We start from the raw sequence: 20,781 nt of genomic DNA on the forward strand, positions 1-20,781 counted from the left end.
GTGATGAATCTAGTAGTTCAGTTGAGTATAATAGAGGTAAATATATTAATATTTTCATATGTGTAAGTATATTTACCTCGATTTTTGCGGTTGACATTTTATATAATGCACAATATAATGTACAAATATAGATAAATACAGATTTATTTATCACTTACGAAAGAGATGTTCTACGCATACACAATACTGAATTTTTGATGAACACGAATTAATGAGGCATCCGATGTAAAGTATTTTACTATACTAACTTGATTAATATTAAAATGTCAGACTTTCTCCTTTTTTTAATAAATGCTTTATGCGCATACAATAATTTATTTATGATTAGTGATCTATTTATATTCTCAATCCATATGTGTGTATGAAGACTTTTGGCAATTTTGACGAACTAATTGTTTATAGATATATAGTATGTAACTTACTTAGTTTTATTTGTGTTAAACTTAAGCCTATCAGACTTATCGCATATTATAAATTAATAAATAAATAATAACAATAAGACATTCGGTAATGAAATAGATGCGCCTTTTTTTCAGTCAAGTATGGACACAGCAATTTAAAATTTAAAATAAGAAAACAGTACTGTAATAAACGTAAAAGAGCATTCTACAAATTAACAAATTCTCTAACTACAATCATTTTTACGAAGATGAATAAATGTACAATAATACAAGTGTGACAGTGACAAGTAATCTATCAAATAGACTACTTAATAAGGTACATCTCCTTTTGTACAACAAAATGTTAGCTACTGTTTAGCTAAAGATCACAGATATGAGATCAGGTATAGGGATATGGCACTGAAGTTATGCATTTACTTGAACCAAATCTATATACCCCGAAACAATTAAAAATGTAGTTAGAACATTCGTATTAGGATAATATAGAATAATAGTATAGAATATAGTAGATGTGTGCTGACTGGTTCAGGTTTAACACAGGGACTCTTGCAGTATGATTTAATTTGCTCAAATCGAATACGTATTATAGAAGGAAAAAAAAGAAGAAAAAAAGAAGAAAATTTAATACACTAATAGATATTCTGAAATTATTAACATAGAATATTAATATACAGTTCATGTGTGAATGAACATGAGCAGTTTTAAGCTTAGATGTTTACAATATATAGCATTTAAAATATATCGTTTTTAGAAATTTATCTAATACAACAGTTAAAATTTAATATAATTTAATTAAATGACACACCCACACACGCACACGCACACACACACACACACCCACACACAGATACATATACATATATATCATTAATGTTAATCAATTCTTAAAATAAGATTCCAGATATATAAACTGAAATATTGAATAATTACATAGGAACAAGCTACACAATGCTTATTAATTGTAAAGCTTTTCTATCTTGGTAACTATACAATATCTAAATTGTGCATTTTCCTTGCATGCTTCAGTTTTATTTATCAAGCTCGATTAGGTCATTGTAATTTTTTTAGAATACCGCGCATGGCTCGTATTTCACGAACGAAAGATGGACATTCGTACAAGAAAAATATACGGATTACTTTCATAATTATATGTAGCGTACTATCTCTTCTTTTTTCTACGAAACCTGAAGTTTTTTTGTTATCGTATGAATCGTGGCTAACTATTCTACTTCTCTTTTGACAGATACCTGTATGTATAAATTTATATTAAACAATAGCTTTTTTCCAATATATATATAATAGAGGACTGCATATACATATAAATATATTATATATATATATATATATATATATATATATATATATATAAACATATATGTAATAAAAGGGCAGATTACAAAGTGGAAAAAAAGTTAAACATTTCCAATGTTTATAATTGTACGGCAATACAAATAATTTTGTATAATTCGGCGAATTTATTGACATTATATGCTTGTATTAAACACTTGCCCAAAGTTACTCAAGAGTTTAAGCGGGTAATTAATCTGAAATACAAAATAAGAGATATATGCTATAAAAATATATATAAACCCTGTATACATATACCTTTAAAAAATGTAAAATAAATATAAATTGAAAACCTATTGTCAATATTATAAACAATAATTCAATAACATCCAACTATAAAATCTAACATCTAAAATCTTGTTACCAGATTTATGGTACAAGTATGTGCATATATATATATATATATATATATATATACCTAATTATATACATAATTACTATAGAATTACCTATGCAAATATGTTCCTGACACATGGTATATCCTGTGCTTTTAAAGTTGCATTTTAAATTTTATACACTCATAATTTTCAATTATCAATCTGGTCGTCATTCCTGAATTTAAATTTGTTTTCTTCAGGAACCTGAAAAAATTCACACTTATAAATCATAAATATTATTCATGTAATATAAGATATATGATAATAATATTTTTAATGTTTTTCCATTGTAAGGATTGAAGTTGCAATACATTAATAATTATTAAAATTAAAATAATAATTATATAACTAATAAATTATATACAAACATATTTATATATAATATTTGGATACATATTTTGTCATTGAACTCTATACATATTGGAATAAATCATCGAGGAATGGAAATAGCATAACTTTGAGAAAAAGACCCAACACTGTGTTTTTTTCTCCAATATGTATTCCCCCTTCCTTCCCGCACTAGCTTTGCTTAAACAAAGGGATGATTCATTCTAATATGTATAGCTTTCAATGGATTTTATTGATGTAATTTATATATTTTTTTTAATAACATGCTTTATGTATTAACAAAATAATTCATTAAATTATATTACTATTATATAAAATTATTATATAAAATTATTAGTAATGATATAAAAGATTTGTCATTCTATTTTATCTATCTAAATTTAACATACCTTACCTTAAAAATGATATTACTTTGTTTTCATGTTTCTATGTGTTTGGCATTGATTATATATATATATATATACATATTTATATGGAAAACTATACAGAAACTTTAATCTTATATTTTATAGAAATTTAAAAAAAAATTTATGATTGAGAAAATTATAGTTATGATGTTGCTGTGCAACCACGCGACAATAGGAAAACATTAAAATTGAAATATTAACTTACAAATATTATCTTATAAAGCTTTATCTTATATACAATATTGCAAGGTAGAGATGACGTTTAATGGAATAAAATTCTCTACAACTTGCTTCTAGCGATATCTAACTAAACATCAAAAATATTTTACGCAGAAATCTTCTATGCAGCTAGTCTACCTCTTTGCCCATACTAATCTTGAACACGCTCAACGGTCTATCTCTAAAAATCTTCCTAGGACGCGTTATTTTTTACTTCTGCTTTGTACATATATTTACAAATTTACAGTGCCACACAGCTTAAAGAACACATTTATCCATTCTGTACAGATTGTTTTTCTTTCTTTCTTTCTTTTTTACAGCAGTGACTTCTCGTAATGAAATAGTATTGATCATCGACTAGTCTTCTTACGCCTTCGTTTTGACTCACCGGACGGATTCCATTCTGGATCAACATCGGTGTAACAATAATTTACCTTAGGAACGTTTCTCTTTGAGCTTCTCGTTTGTCTAATAGATGACTGCATTTTTTTCGCCTTCTTACATGTGCTATCCTGCTCCATCGTCTCCGTCGTTATACGTTTCAGAGATATCGGATTCGTTGCTGTCACATCTCTGCGCTGCATAGGTGTTTTAAACGTTCTGTCTTGACAACGTTCTATACAGACTGTATTAGATTGATCGCCGTTTGATCGAAATTGGCGTTCGTGATTCCTTGTACTTTCTTTCACAAGATTGCGATGTGCATTAGAAATATGGATATCTTTGCAGTAATCCCTTCGCACTATATTCGAATTGAAATGATAGCTGCCATGCGAATTATCTTCCTCTTCGGTAGGGGATAATTCGTACGATGATTTGATGATTTGCGCAGGATGCTTCTGCGAGCTATTTAATGCTTCTAAGGCTGCTATGGACATCATGGGAATTGCAGGATAGTTATCTAATTTTTCCGTCTTGATGGGTATCTTTTCGTACACCATGGACATCATGGCGTGAGCCTTCAGTCTCTTTTTCAACGGCAATTTGTTCTCCATATCTTTCTTGAATAACTTATCCGGTTCTCTTTGCACGTCCAGTTTTTCCAACGTATTATTTTGTAGCGATACCCTCTGTTCTATTTTACGCAGCATTATCTGCTGATCGTCATACAATTTACTTATTGCCGCTTCGCTTGTTGTCTTATCGTGCTCTTGGACGGCGGATGTTTGTACTGACGAATGCGTGGGCAAAAAATAAGAATTACTTTCAAGGCAAGACACATGGGAATCTGTTGCAGGGTGTATACACTGTCTGCAATGCGCGACTATATCGTACGTACAATTTAGGCATGAGCAGTGCGACCTACCGCATGCATTGGCGGATTTTGTATGAGAATGGAGCGAAGTAGTAGAATTAATTTGTAGACTACACGATACGGAAGTGCAATGCTTGTGATACGGCATACACAGATCTGTACCGGCAGCGCAATTCCCGTAAATCGAGGATATCGTTGTGGGATGAGTGACTGGAATATGTAATGAATGCTGCGAGTCAATCACCTCGTGCGGATGCGTATGTATTCCGTTGCATCCTTGTATTCCGCAATTTGCCGTAATATGATTGCTAAACTCTTGCTTAATGTTTTGCCTATAAGTAAGGATGGATTTGGATTTTCGTTTATCGACCGACTTGCTGCTGATGCTCACATTCGCAACATTCGTGTCCTGATAAATCTGCGATGTCGCAGGTAATGTCACGTCGGCCGACAATGAATTTTTCTTACCGTAAGATTTCATTTCCGTAATATTCATCAGATTACTCTCTTCATCGGGTTCAATTTTTATACCCTTGTTCCTGCTGACGGAAAACTTATTCTCTTGGCATGATAATTCCTTGCCGTATTGCGGGAGATCCAAATTAAAAGAAATGTGCTCCGACGTATTAACGACTTCAAACGATGTACAATCTTCCGGCGGGATCATCCAACTTTTCTCCTTAACTGGACAATTCTCATCATCGCTATTGTGATCTCGTGCGTTTTCCACTGCCTTATTAATGATGTACAAATTACTATTCGGGGACTTTTGTAAGAGCATGACTGTTTCCCCGTTTAATATTACGTTCGTATTTTCCTTTATCGACTGTACATTGTTTTCTACTATATTTAAATTGTTAGGCAACGTGTCCGTTTCATAATTTATAGTGGTTTCAACGATGCGCGGAACGCTATTATTGCTTGGATCGTTTCCGCGATCGTCGGGATTTATATCAGTTGTTGACGTTACTTCAACATGAAGCGCTACTTTATCCAATGCATCCTCCGGACAAATTCCAACTATTTTATTGATAACGTCAGCAGTTGGATTTTCCAAAATCTGAGAAACTATATTCGATGAATCGTTGGTATCGACATCATCGTCGGTAGTTTGATTGTAAGAAGAATTTCTCAACGATGCGTAATCCTTCACTTTGATTTGTTCGCATTGCAACTCAGCTTTTAAATGAGATACATGTTGACATGTTGACTCAATAACATTGGCTAATAATGAAAGTCCGTCCATGTTATCCTGCAATTCTGAATCTTGAATGATACATTTATCTTCCGATGAATTTTGAATGCTTTTCGTATGAGTATGTATTTCATAGACTCTCTTTAGTAGTTTACGATCATGCATATAGTCAAGATTATGAAGATCTTTCTTATCAACTTTTGTGCGCAGTACAGAAGACCTTTTTAATTCTTCTACATTATGTTCTTTATTACAATTTCCTTTGGATTCGAATTCTTCATCTTCCTTATCTGTTTTCAGGTCGATATCTTTTCTATCGTTAACTCGTTCATTTTTTGAACACAGTGACGCATTGAAGATATTAGAAATATTTTTCTTATCAGCTGTGCTATTTTCAAAAATAGTTTCTCTGATTTTATGGTTAGGGATTTTGCTATTTCTTAAGTTATCGCTTACTTCGATGCAAGTGTCAACTTCTAAATCTGTTTGTACATTAGAATGGTCTCCATTCGTTATACTAAGACTTATAGTATTATTTGCAATATCGCGCTTTTCTGATACATATTCATCCTGAGACTCAGGCTCCTTTGGTTTCTCTATATTTTCAGTAACGCATAGTTGTTGTAACCGTTCAGATTCTACCGCATTACTTATTGATATCTCTGGATTATTTATAATTGTTGTAGCAAAAGTTTCAACCGTCATTGTAGAAACTGCAAGTTTTTCTTTATTTAAAGCATTGTCGACTGCAGTTGATTTCGAGCACTGCGTTTTGTTACTTATTAATTCATGATCATGTTCTTGCACAGATTTTTCATTGTTAGTGAAATCATCTATTGTTTTATCAATCGTTTCATCCTTTCCGTTATTTGTGTAATGCATATGTAGCGAAGATGAAATTACATACAAAGATTTATCTTTAGTTGTACTAAGATAATTAGCATTATTATTAGAACCCACATCTTCATCTTTGGAATTTTGAGTACATATCGCAGGGAGAATATTTACAGTTTTAGAGTGCTCTGTTCCTAAATCACAGATTTTCCTTAAACTTTCAACCTTTTTACATTTTTCACTTTCAGGCGAAGTATCCTTTTCTAGCAGTCGTTTAATCACAGTCGTCTGTGCATTATGTCTATTGTTCATTTTTTCACTATTCCTTGCCTTCAAAATAGTATCAACATCATGGCATTTGCTATTAGTGTCATTTGAAACATTCAATAACAATTTTGTAGAAGCTTTAAATTTATTAGACTGTGGTTTATCAACGATTACAGAAGATGAGACTGTTTGAGATACTCCAACAATTTTACTTTTGTCACTGCTGTTCGCATCTACTGATTGTTTTGTAGATGTTGCATAACCTGATGTACTCCTACATTCTGTTTCCAGTTGTTGCATGGATTTTATTTTATCATTATCTAGCTTTATGTCCCATATTGCAGATTCACTCAAATTATTCTCTAAACATGTATTTTCTGTGGCAGGTATGGATTGAAGGAAATCTTCCAAATGCTGATCAACAAGAACCATTTTCTTCAAGGAGGTTATTTTCTCTGCCATCTGCTGTTTCTTAATCTTCTGTGATGCTCTTATCGCTTTTGTGTCGAGTTTTCTCTTGGCTTCTTCAAGCCATGCAACTTTTCTCGATTTTCTCTTTATACACCGTTCAAAAGCAATATCAGTTGTAAGATCAATTATTACAATTTTATTGGATTTTTTAATCTTCTTTCGTGGAAGCACTTTTGGTTTTATTTGCTTAACAATAGTCCGTGCTACTGAAATATTTGTAGAAATCGTGCCTAAAGGTTTAACGTTTGTTTGTTCTGTTAAATTTGAGGATTTTAAATTATCTAAGGAAACTGAATTGTTTTGCACACTCTTATTTGAGGAAGTAAAATTGGATTTGTTTTTGATACAATCCATATTTTCATTTTCGCGTGATGTAACTTCCAGCTAAGAATACATAGAAGATTCATTATTCTCCTATATCAAAATAATTTTAACCTACTATTATCTTTACAAATCTCATATCAATGAAAATAAAATATATTTAATGTAAATATTTGTTTACATTTTATATTTCTTTTAAAAGTTATTGTTAGTCATGTTTTATATATTATTAACGATTACATATAAAATCTATTATGAGCAAAATAGAGATTTCTTGACAATTGCATAAACATGATTTCTCTTTCTTTCTCTCTCTTTCTCTCTCTCGCTTTTAATTATTTTACTTATATAAGTGAAATTTCATAATACTTGGAAATGTAAAATAATATTAAAACACACGATATACTTATAAGAATATAAAAATGATAGCAAAATATATATACCAGTTGTGAAGCAGTCCTTTTGAATGAATTTGGAATAGTAGTTGCATTTTCATTTTTTTTCTGCCATATACTATCTCTGTTTTTTATACAGAATTGTATAAAACATTCACAGCATTTTCTTATGTCAAATTTCTGCTGCATCAGATATTTTGTTGAATTTGGTTGATCCTTTGGCACTTTTGGTAATACATCTAACATGCACGGTGGGAAAGTTGATGATGTTCCCAAAGAGGCAATTGCGGTTGTAGTAATTTGACTTTTCACGGCCATATCGCTATTTATCTTTCTCCAGAGATAATAAATAAGGAAATAACGAGCGCACATAATATCTGAATTATTGGGACACGTTGGAATTTTATTAGTTACAATTCTGAAACCAAATAAAAACAAAACTTATAACCATACAAGAAATTTTATACATGTACACATCTTTATCGTGCAAATTGTCTAGATTCATTTCGTATTTATATTATTCACTTAAATAACATTAAAAATGAAAAGCTATTAATGAACAATTGTGTATAAATTGTAAAAAAAAATCATCGTATAATATAAAATATATTTTATAATTAAAATATATTTTATATAAAATATATTTTGGATTATAATTTCGACGTAATATATATATATATATATATATATATATATATATATATATATTGTATCAAATTTCAAATAGTAAGTTAAAAAATGATATAGACAAAATGACCTCAAATTTAAATTTTGTGTATTTACATATATTGTATATACTTACTTCATTATCGGATCTAAAATACGATGATAAGCCCGACACATAAACTGTATTTTTATCAAAGTATCTAACAAATGCTCGATAGAATGTTCTGAAAAAGAAATAAGAAATATAAAGAAATTGTATTATCAGTATTATTATCGACGGATTATACATATATAAGTAATGTTTATAATACATACCTAGATATACATAAAGACAAGAAATAAGTCTTGTACAAATTTTACTATGATCTTCTTTACTTTTTCTCGAAGCTTTTAATTCCATATCTATGTACAATGCCAATAAATCGGACATGTTATTTAAGTAAATAGTTCTATTACGGTCCTGGAAAAAATTAATTTTGTTCGTTTAAGTGAATAATATTATTAGAAAAAACTGTGTGTGTGTGTATGCGTGCGTGTATATATACAATAAAATAAAAATTATACAAACAATATAATAAAATTGAAGTTTTTAATTCCATATCCACACATAAATGCAAATAAGACAGATATATTATTTAAACAAATAAATTCTCTATTATGATTTTGGTAAAAAATTAGTTTTGTTTGTTTAAATATTACTATAAAAAACTGTGAACACACACACACACAAGAAAATAATATTTATATAAATGTAATATAATAAAATAACTTGTTGAACTTACCTCAGAAAGCTCGCGATAGATACATAAGAAGAAAAATAAAGTTTCACTAATAGAATCCTTCAACTTTGCTGCTTTTAAAGGCTTCGTGTAACATTCATTCACACTGATACTTACATTTCTGTAATGAAAGAATAAAAAATATATTTGAATTACAATAAAACGACGCTTAAACGCTAATAATACATATTAAATATATCTTATTGTTAATAGAGAATAAACAAATTCACACAAACATACACAAAATGTAAATATAGAGATGTAAATATATAAATATGTGTATGTATATATGTTAAAATCTATATAATTAATAATTTTCTAAATAAGAGTGTTAAAAATTATACGAATAAATATCAACTAAATATATAAATATCAAGTGATATTAGTATTCAAAATTGATCACATTTTTATAAAATTGAATTTAATCTGTTAAAATATAACGTTACTAATATATTAAAGTATTAGTTTTTATAAAAAGAGATACATATTAATGGGGGAGAGGGAGACAAGATATAATATTGATAATCTATTTTTGTACATTTGTTTAAATTATATTTAATTTAATCAGTAGATACGATTAAATATTTTTTTACATAGTTTTATATAACATTGCCTTGTAACATATAAGACAATATATCTTTTTGACCTTCAGACTGTTACAATCTGATTAAGTAATTGACAGGGTCAATGCAATAGCAGACCCTCGAGATCAGCTTAATAATACAGTGTAGAGGCAATGATGTGTGCAATGCACAATAACTAAAGCTTTTTAAGAGAGTTAAAAAGAAAGAAAATAACAATATAATTAAAGATAGAAATTATAGATTAAAAATGTTTCTTATGTTCATATATTGTAATTATATTTATATATTATAATATGTCATATAAATTTTAAATTACACGTATAGATATTCATTATTTTATATATTTTTATATATTTTAAAAATACATTAAACATTTAAAGTCATTAAGATTTCTATATATTTTTGTAATAAATTGTTAAATAATACATTTAGACGTATATAATTACCACTTTTAACATTGATTTCAATAAATTTAATTCGTAATTATTTCAATTATTGCAATTATTGTAACTGTCATAATTATTTATTAATATAATTTTTCCTTTATTTCTCCAAATTTTATTGGAGAATATTTATTGGAAAATATGATTGACAGAAATATGTTTGATATTTGAGAGACGCGATACTTTTACTTTATAATATTCATATAAACAAACAAAAAGATCGAGTAAATTAAAAAAATTTGAACAAATAGGTTTAAAAGTTTCCGAAAGTATTTCACTTAATAATTCAAATTTTATATAAAGTTTTTACACATTAATTACTTATATTTAAGCGAGGATATCGATAAACGAATATTAACACGCTGTGTACTAACACACATGTCATGCAATAGTATTCCGACACCAGTGCTCAAAGCAATAATACTGGTGAATCGCATACACATAGTATTACAGGAAATACCGAATGTAAATTACCTGATATAGTACTGCATAAGCTCTGCCAAAGAAGCCATATTTTTGTCCGCGTATATACATTTACACATTTTCCAAAACTCTGAGATCCATGGAAATAATTCTACAACTGTTGATTTGGCGTCGTCACTGTTTACTTTAGACCCTCCATTGTTAAACATTGCGTTTTTGATATCTAAACATCAATCAAGATGCGCGAATTTTTTAAATATATCTCTAGCCGCGTAAGATACAAAGAACAAACAACAATGACTAATTTTCACTAGAAACTACACAATGTATATTTGTATATCTATATGCGTATACACATACAAAGATATGGAATATCAATTAGTACAAGTTGTTGCGAATTTTCACGTTTTATCTCGATACGGTAAATTCCTTGACGGAATTTTATTCGAGAACAATAGTTTCGCCAATTAAAAAAATTTATCCAATTCATCCGATTTCGAGGCAATTATCACCGATTGATGCAAATCATATCATAGAGTCTCGCTTAAAAGTATCCAATAATAACGTGTAATATTCGAGTCCCTTTTTTTTTGCCGCACCGGTTCGTAAGAAGGAGAAAACGTTCTCACCGTTACAACTGTGTTAGATTCTCATACGATAATTCACGCACGTATTAAAAACTACTCGTCATTTTCTTACAACCCTGACCATTCTTAACATCTGCCGCGGCAGGTGCCGAGACCCATGCAGACTATAAATTGCCCAAAAGCCGGTTGTATATTTCTGTAACGTTCACACAGCTGAATGCCACATTTTCCGAGCCGTTTCACGATGTAGTTTCAGAGGGAGGGCGACAACAGAGGCAAATGTATCTTAAAGGCTCGAAATGCAACCGCAAACCGGACTTGTAAAGCGTTTCTTAAACTCGCGCACGTTGCCTTTGAAAATTTTCAATCAAAGCTACGTTAATTTCTTAGCATTCCGAGCACTTTTAACGCGAGTTACCGGAGTAATCGAGAGCCGATAAAGCAATATCGTCGTCGAGAAACGCCAACACGCCAATAGTAAATCCCGAGAATGTATCGATTGTCTTGAAACGACGAAGCGTCGAGCAAAATTGGTCGAATACCCTCCCATGTGCGTTCGCGACGTCCTCGTCGTAATTATTACATCAGGATCGAGGAAAGATCTAAGAAATAACGAAACGCGCGTGTCGTGGTTCGAAGCACGAGTCTCGAAAGTTCGCTCGAGGAACGAAAATGTACCGGGTCGTCCTCTCGCGCCCTACGCGAAGCACACTTTTATTTCGAGTCACGTCGTCGTCGTCGTCGTCGCCGGGAACTCGCACCGTTCATCGACTTTGTATCTCGCACACATACACGAACCAAGGAGTTTAATCACGAGCTCGTGAGCGGCCAAAGAGGGAGGGAGAGGGGGGAGGAAGAGAGAGAGAAGGGAGAGAGGGGGAGGGGAAGAAAGGCCACGCGGCTAACGCGTTGCTCTCGGGACGCGAGCCGAGTTCGTCGAGGTCGCGACAAGACGCGACCGATAGTTGAATGACAGATAAACGGCGAATCGATCGCGACGGCCTGCGCCCGGACGCGGAATTTCGCGTGGCCGACGTGCTCGTAAACACACGACGAACGAGGCTCTCTCACCGATCGTCCCGAGGATCGCCCGTCTCGTCCCGTCTAGTCGAGTCGAGTCGAGTCGAATCGAGTCGAGTCGAGTCGAGAAGGCGCGCGAGACGAGAGTACACGTTGCCGTTCGAGGGAATGATGCACCACGTACCTTGTATCGCGCCGACGTGCTCACCACCGTTCGCGGCTGCCGCTACCTCCGACGCGGCGCAGTTCATTTTGTACGATGCCGGGTACGTCCGTTATATCTGGGGGGAGGCGGGAAAGGAGGAGGGAGGGTGGTGTATTACGTAAAAGCGTCCCTCCTGGTCGTGGTATACCTCATGTTAGGGGGAATCGAACCGAGACTACTATCGCGTCCACGTCTTTACGCATACTGCGCTCACGTCAACGGCCATATTGACACTGACGTTTGGCGCAGCTACCGCGAGAGAGCGTGCTCCGCGCCCCACCGTCACCGCCGCTACCCCCACCACCGCCTCCACCACCACCGTCACCACCGCCGCCGCTACCCCACTATCGCTACCGGTCACCACCGACCGGCGCTTCGACTCTCTTCTTTTTTTTTTATCTCTATGCTTTTATTCGATTCTTATTTTATTTTTCTTTTGTATTTGTCATCCGGTATTCGTCACTTTTACTCCATTACGGCTCAAGCTTCACTTTCTCCCGGCTTTCGCGTTTCGCCACTCGTTTTCCCTTCGCTCGTCGTCCCGTTCACCGAGATGCCTACGATACGCGAGGGCATCGGACACCGTACTGTCGCGAGGACGTGCACGATGTTGCCGCAGCGCGGCAGCGGCTATCGATGTCGGAGGCGCATTCGAAACATCGAAACTTCGATACTCGTCGTCCTCTCTCCTTCTCTCTCCGTCTCTTTCTCCGACTGGCGGGCGCGAGCGCGCGTCTCATCCCTCGTTTCTCGTCAGTCTGTCCTCGTTCCTCTCACGGGGGGTTACTAGCGCCGTTGGCGCGGAGTTTCGGAAATGAATGGCTGATTCGTCGGCCGCCCAGGTAACCCGGCCAATGGAAGCGCGATGCACGCGCGATGCGCAAATCACGAAGCGAGGACACCGTTATCCCTACCTCGCGACGGGCCCAATCAGATACGAGCAATTAAGTAATTGCGGCGCACGGGGCACGCGCGCGGGCGCGCGCTAGACTACCATCTACTAGCTACGGCGATGCTACTCGAACCAACCCAATAGCCGCTCTCTCGCAATTTTCCAACGAATACCTGGATAGTCTCCGTTGAATAGGTATCGATACGCACTCCGGGAATATTAACATAGCCGCGAGACTCGTGAGGATTCGGACGAGCAGCGGAGCGACCATCGACTCGAGTGGAGTCAACGGACCGTGTTTTGAAATCGCGCGCTCTCGCATAATCGGGACGCGCAAGGTAAGTGCGCTCTTCCCCACCGCTTCCCCGTTGTACACCTGTCGATCGCGCGATAATCCGCGGTTTGGGAAAAGCGGAGGATGCGAAGGGATGGTGACCCTGCCTCCCGACCAAGAGACATTTTTCGTACGAAAAAGAAACGAAAGAAATCAGGTACGCTTTCGTCAAACGATCGGCCAAACGATCTCGTAATATAAAAAGAAAGAACCGTTAATTATTAAACCCGTGCGTTAAAATTGTATAATAAACGAAAGTTGAAACGATTTGAACACATTTATACTATTGCGATCTATACAAGTTTTATATGTAACATTATATACTCGTGTCACATTACATTTTTTTACGTAATAAATGAAAGTTGAATCGATTCGATCACATTTTTATATCGCAGTCTATCAAAAGTTTTATATAATCAAACTTATTATATATCAAACTTAATATATATGCAAAATAGATGGTAAAGTTGCGGAGAAGTTTTTTTTACCGCCGCAACTAATACCGGTTGATTAATTTGCAGGATTACCAACGTAAAAAAAATCCCAATTATCATCTATGGTGGAAATTTTCAAATTCTGTCGTTGGTCATTCTGCAAATTAATCAGCGATTAAGTTTAAATTGCGTTGGTAAAAATGGAGCGAAGCGGAAACGAGAGCGAGGTGCAAGTGTCGCGTTCAAGACGATCTTTAGCCGTTTCGAGCGTCTCGCGTAGTCGAATATCTCGCGCGAGAGCATCGAGTAAAACATCTGTGTTTTGACAGATGGAACGGGACTGCGCGTACGTACGTCGCATTTGGGAGGACACGATGCACGCATAGAATATTCACGTCGCACATTTCGGGCATAAGGTAAGTGCACGCTACTTTTCCCGCCAACGCTTGCCCGGCTTCACGAGTATCTCGAGAAGGAAGTATTTGCGTCGAATACCTGCAATTCGTGCAGTTTGTTGTCGGTATCATTGTCATCGTCCCCGTTGACTCGAGTATTCGAATGTTAAAAGACGCGTGACTTGCGAGGGAAAAAGGAATCGCGCGAATCGCGACAGCGGCTTGCACTTGCGCGCAGCTCTTCGTCGGCGTTCGATCGATATATTCGTTTTAATTTCGAGCTAAATAACTCTGCGAGCGCAAAACTCTCGATGCTTTATAAATTGTCAATATAATTGTAGATATAATTCTACAGATGGGCCTGCAACGGCTCTTAAATATGCGATTAAATTTCGATTGAAATTTGAAATTTTTAGCTGACTCACATCAACACGATTAACGCAAATGTAATTGGCAAAATTTCCTTTAAAACATTTTCCTTTTTTTTTTTAAAGGAATTTATTTCTCAATAAATATTTCTAAAATCTGATTTTATTATTTATATATTCTGCATTTATATCTTACAATTAGCAAAAAGATTTTATACGAAACTAACTTATAATATTAAAATATCTTTATTATTATTATTATTATTATTATTATTTTTATAAAATATTGTTTAAAAAATAATTACCTTTTTGAGAGATTTCTCATTTTTTTGAAAAGATTGAAAAATGAGATACCCTTATAAATACTTAATGTTGCACGTGTGTGTTTTGACTTTTGCTCATTTATTTATTGAGATCGCATTCAACGTAAATCAGAAAATGGGGGTCACGAAGGTATATTTGATACTAAACATACGCACACTCGGGACTATCTCTTGATAAAGTCAATGGGCGGAAACCTCATTTTCCAAAAGGTCAAATACATACTTTATTGTATATACGTCTCTTGATTCATTTCTTAATATATTATTCAAAGGTAAAGAAAATATCTGATTCTCATCTCGTATTTAGATTTTAAATACGTTTTCCATACTTCATAACTATCAAACGAATTTCTGGAATATATCCAAATGTCAAAGGTCGTGAAATGAGTACGCTTATGCGCGGAATGTGAAATATTGAAAAATCAAAGAAAGAGAGAGAAAGAGATACACGAATCTGCTGATATAATACACACGTGGAATCTTTGCATTCGCACATTGAATGCCACGCATTTTTACATCCAAACACGTCAATATTGGAACTTTTATGTAGCAGGGCGACTGTGAGGTGAGGGCGGCCGCTTTCCCTTTTTTTCACTCCCTCTATCTCTCTATAAGATGGACAGGATAATCGCAATGCCGCATCTCTCGTACATACCGCTTGTATAAAGAGCTGTGTTTACTTGGCGGGCAATGAGGGACAGGGGACTAACGTTCCTCGTTCCGGGCGTGTATGTCGAAAATATCGCACGAGAGCCATAAGCGTCTCAGACTATCCGCTTTAGGTTGTCGTTCATATTAAGCAGAACGCCGAGCTTTTCATCTCGGATGCGGAGCGATTCAGAAAAGTCGGTCGACGGAACGATATAATTGCAAGATGTAACTGCTTGCGTTATGTCAATAGGGTTCACGTGTAGCGTTCCTACTTTGCACGATAATTAGAGAGCATTAGTAACTTTAATTTCTCGAATGGATATGTAAATATGCGTGTATATGCACATTTTATGGCAAGTTCACGTCTAATCCTGTGCATTCTAAATAATCACAAGGTGAAAATATTTTTTAGAATTTCAAGGCAAATATTAAAAACGTGTGCTGTTAATGTTGTTTTATAATTGCGAGACGCGGAAACGATTACAATTATTTCCGGTATACACTTAGCGCGATATCATCATCACGCGAATTTTAGTAGTTTAATGGAAATTTAGTACAACAATCGTATTTTTTAATATAAATGTCAAACAGCAAATAATTTCTCATCAAACGTTTATCCCTTTTTATACAGTTTTTAATGATAATATCTAGACCATTTGCATAATAGCGTAATTAGAATAATCGATCGATGTAATTTAGCCGAGAGCTTTCGCACAAGTCTTCGTTTCATTTCAAAAAATGAACGTTTTACGATAAAATTTTAACCTACTTGCACGAAATAAAGTATTCCGGCGATCTTTCTAAAGACAATTACCAGGAGCAAATTTAGTCGTAGTTTCCGGGTGCACTGTAAATTAGCCACGACGAGAGTATACCGGCGTCGCATGTGACGTGCACAGTACACGTAATTTCCTCGTCGATTATGTTCCAGCAACATAACAGCGCTTCTGTCGGTTTCCTGCTCGCGCGCACGTTACGAAATCAGTACTTGAGCCGCCAAAGTCGAAGAAGGGCCGCCGGAAGCCCCGTGGAAAAGGGCCGGAAGTATCTCGCCGCCGGGAAGAGACCAGAGATCTACGACAGCGGTCAAAGGACCGTTTCCCTCTTCCTCCTCGACCTTTGCCCTTTCTCTCTCTCTCTCTCTCTCTCTCTCTCTCTCCTCCTCCTCCTCGTCGAGCTTGTTACTGGCAAACCATGTCGTGAAATATAGCACCACAAAGCGAAGTACAACTCTCTCGACCACACGCGCTCCGCTCGACAAGCACGTTCGTGGCGCTGCCCCCGAGCACCTCGTGTGTCATCAAACATCAACGACGTCGACAATCACGGCGACATCGACGACGACAACGATGGTCAACAACAGCGGCCATCGACTCCCACGCCAAATTTCATCAACCTTTCAAGGTTCCTAGGAAACGCGACGCATCTTACGAATGGCGCGCAAAGGGAAAGGTTGGTTCGCTGGAAATAGAAAGAGAAACAGGAATATTTATAGATTACTACTGGATCTAACAATTCCCTTCCTCCCTCCCCAAGAAACGTACGATTACAAATATATGTATAAAGCCCAAGTTCGAATTAGAATTAAAACGAGAGACATATGTCGCATTTGCATATATAAAAGTAGATAGATAGATGGATGGATAGATAGATGGATAGATGAATAGATAGGTAGATGAATGGATAGATAGATAGATGGATAGATACATAGATGGATAGATAGATAGATATATAGAGAGAGAGTGTGTGTGTGTGTGTGTTGAGGAGAGAAAGAGAGAGCGATATCCTGGTACGACGTCTGTCGTCGCGCCTGCGCTTTTCATCAAAAAGCTCGGCTCGTTCTCTCGGTCCTCGTCGGTCGTAGCCGTGATCCTCCGTTCCGCCGGTGTCGCCCACCTCGAGCTCAGTGAGCCGGTGTGTGAGCGCCGCGACGCCTAGAACAGCACTGTCGTCGTCGTACGTTGTCATCTTTAACGGCGTCGTCGTCATCATCGTCATCGTCGTTCCCGTCAGTGTGGATTTGGCGACGATTTCACGTTTTCCCCTTCGTCCTCGCCCTCGTTGTCGTCATCGTTGTCCTTGTCGTTGTCATCGTTGTGGTTCTTTTCGATCGAGCGCCGTCTGTTTGGTCGTTCTCGTCGCCGCCTGCGATCATCGTCATCATCGTTGTCATTGTCATCATTTTCACCGCTATCGGTGTATCACGGTGGTGCTGGCGCTATCCGGGAGGCACGCGACTACCTCGAGCGATTTTGTGCTCCCGCGACTCGCAGTCGGCGCGGGAAGAGAGAGACAGACGAGTGCGAGTACCCCTCGCCCCTCTCCTTTTACTCCATCTGTCCATCTGTCTCTCCTGCAATTTCTCTCTTTCTCCTCTAATTCGTCCTCTCTGTCTCTCCTTCCGTATGTGCACCCTCTCGCCCTCTGTTGTATCCCTTGCCGCTCTCTTTCTCTCTCTCTCTCTCTCTCTCTCTCGTTCTCCATCAAGCTCGTTGTTCGCGCAACGGCGCTAGGCTACTCGTATTAACGCCGTTTTTTGCTCGTTATCGTTGACTCATAGCTTGTGCTACGCGGATCCACGGTGCTCCTCGAGACAGATTTCGATTTCGACATCCCGCGAGTTTTCTCGTCCGCTCCGATCTCTCTCGGGAGACGACGACCGCGCAGCAGAAGCAAGTGGAACGGCGAATGAGAGCGCGAGGGATAGAGAAAAGAAGTAAGTCAGAGGGAGCGAGAAGAGAGAGAGAGAGAGAGAGACGCGCAGAAGAGGACGTGCAGACGCCGTGCCCGCAGGAGGACCTTCGAGGTGGACATTCGTGTAAGAAAATATACTCGCGTGTCGGTCCTTAAACTTTGCCTCGGGCGTGCATTCTCATGTATAGAGAGGGAACGGACGACGAGAAACGGGAGAGAGGAATCGGGACGCTTGTTACACGGACAGGGAGGGCGTTAGAGCGAGAGCGCGAGAAAGAGGAAGAGAGTGCGCGCGCGTGTGAGTGAGAGAGCGAGAGAGAGAGAGAGAGAGAGGAAGAAGGAGAAAGAGAAGGGACGAACGGGAGAGGTAGAGGGTGGCTGGGAGGGAAACGTATCCGACAGAGAAGATGCTCGAACGTGATGCTATGTACGACCGCGAGGGTTGTTCCGAACAACGACGGTAAACCGAATCATTTGATTCCTTTTGGATTGCGTGATGCGTATAAACGCGCAGAGCCCCGCTATTGCGTGTCGCTGCGAGCGCGCCTTGCGGTTGCACGACGGCGATCAACGCGTCGGCGGATGACAGCAACCCCCCCCGTGAGGGATGATACGTCACAGGCCGATACGTTGTCCCGATACGTCGAATCTCGGCACGCTCGCTCGCGAGAAATCATGTCGATGTCTGCATATAATCGTTCTTACGTATTTGTCACATTTGCTTGCACGCAACTGTTGGTGTATATTTGCTGTATATATATTTGAGATGATCGATGTATGCACGTTGGTGGTGTTATTGTCCGACGTCGAGTTGTATCATACCGATAATCCGTGCTCGCTTCACTGATTAACTGTCGTAAATTAATGAAAAAATTCAAGTATTGTACGTAGCCAAAATTTTCAACCTTGTCTTTACATAAAACATACCCCGACAGAATTATACTTTACGCGAGTTTTTTTTTTTAGGCATGGATGGAATAGTTAAACTCTTGGACTTGTTACTGTAATTTTGGCATTTAAATATCTCCTTTTCAAATTTATGATATTCACTTAATGAGTCTCATTCGCGTTCGTTCTCAAATGCTGCCGTATTTAATTCCAAGTTTTATGTATAACACGAAGACTGCATTCGATGTAACATCGTGGGATGAAAATCAGATAGTTTTAATATTAAATATATATACGATATGTGTGAATATGGACTGATGATGTAACATCTGTCCTTGATGTACTTTTATAATATAAATGCATGCGTTTATATGGATTTTATATGAAATGAATCAAGAGCCTTTATATTAAAACTGAGAAATAGATATACTTTCAAAGAAATAATATATAACATTTTGCATTATATAAAAGCAATTTACGGCACGCTTTAATTTATTTAAACTAGATACAGAGAGATAGGGAGAAAGAAAGAGCTGATAGAGAGAGATTAATAATGTATAATAAATATATTTTATATGTGTGTGTGTGAAAGTCATCCATAATCAAATAGAACTATGTGTCGCACCAATTTGTAAACTAGATGTTTCTTTATCTGTGTTCGCGAGTAATAAATAATAAAAATTTTCGCTACCCTTAGTATTATGTTGTTCTTTGATTTTATCGCAAGAAATATATAATAAAAATTTGCTTCAACCATGACCTGTTGAATGTTCATGAAGAAAATTTCCTATTATAATTCTCCAATAAGAGATACATTCTTTCTCAATAGAGATATTCGTAAAATTGCATCGCGCGAATAATGAAATGCATTACAAACAATAAAAAGTTGAATGAATGCGCATAAATTCCATGTGAAAAACGATCGGAGTGATACTATTAATTTCGCATTAAATGTTCTTCTTACTTGGCTTCGCATATATTCGCACAGAATGTCACTTTTACTACATTTAATAAATTCTTCTCTTTTTATTAACGAAATTTAACTCGCTGTATTTTTGCCTCTGCAATCTTTTCCTATTGTTCTCAATCTTTTTAGAATGCTCTATCAAAAATAAGCATCAATCTGTTTTTTAACACAGTATATGTTAACATTGAATATGTGTATTAGTATATGGTGATACATACATGATTATCGTTCATTTCCCAAATGTTGTCTATCTAATACGTACAAATAAATGATTGAAAATAAATTATTAAT

At 36.2% G+C, this 20,781-nt stretch overlaps 2 protein-coding genes across 8 annotated transcripts in view; one reads left to right on the forward strand and one right to left on the reverse strand.

Annotated features, from left to right (window-relative positions):
* Positions 1-3,001: 3,001 nt before the first annotated feature.
* LOC105248901 overlaps positions 3,002-20,781 on the reverse strand; it is a 41,974-nt gene continuing 24,194 nt past the window's right edge. Inside the window, exons 1-7 of one of the 5 annotated variants that reach the window (XM_011253958.3) lie at positions 12,693-13,283; positions 10,784-10,955; positions 9,286-9,403; positions 8,819-8,963; positions 8,640-8,727; positions 7,886-8,255; positions 3,002-7,505 (exon numbers count right to left, since the gene is read on the reverse strand). In XM_011253958.3, the coding sequence (XP_011252260.1) occupies positions 3,450-7,505; positions 7,886-8,255; positions 8,640-8,727; positions 8,819-8,963; positions 9,286-9,403; positions 10,784-10,941 (4,935 nt within the window). In that variant the 5' untranslated portion in view covers positions 10,942-10,955; positions 12,693-13,283 and the 3' untranslated portion in view covers positions 3,002-3,449. The other 4 variants (XM_011253957.3, XM_011253961.2, XM_011253962.2 and 1 more) reach the window with 4 other exon arrangements.
* LOC105248900 (melatonin receptor type 1B) overlaps positions 17,706-20,781 on the forward strand; it is a 151,524-nt gene continuing 148,448 nt past the window's right edge. For 2 of the 3 annotated variants that reach the window (XM_011253954.3, XM_020026781.2), the window contains exon 1: positions 17,706-17,949. The gene's annotated coding sequence lies outside the window, so the exon portion shown is untranslated. The remainder of the gene's footprint in view (positions 17,950-20,781) is intronic. The other variant, XM_025413139.1, reaches the window with a different exon arrangement.

Source organism: Camponotus floridanus, unplaced genomic scaffold, assembly GCF_003227725.1.
Source record: "Camponotus floridanus strain SB8 unplaced genomic scaffold, Cflo_v7.5 scaffold60, whole genome shotgun sequence".
Classification (NCBI taxonomy): domain Eukaryota; kingdom Metazoa; phylum Arthropoda; class Insecta; order Hymenoptera; family Formicidae; genus Camponotus; species Camponotus floridanus.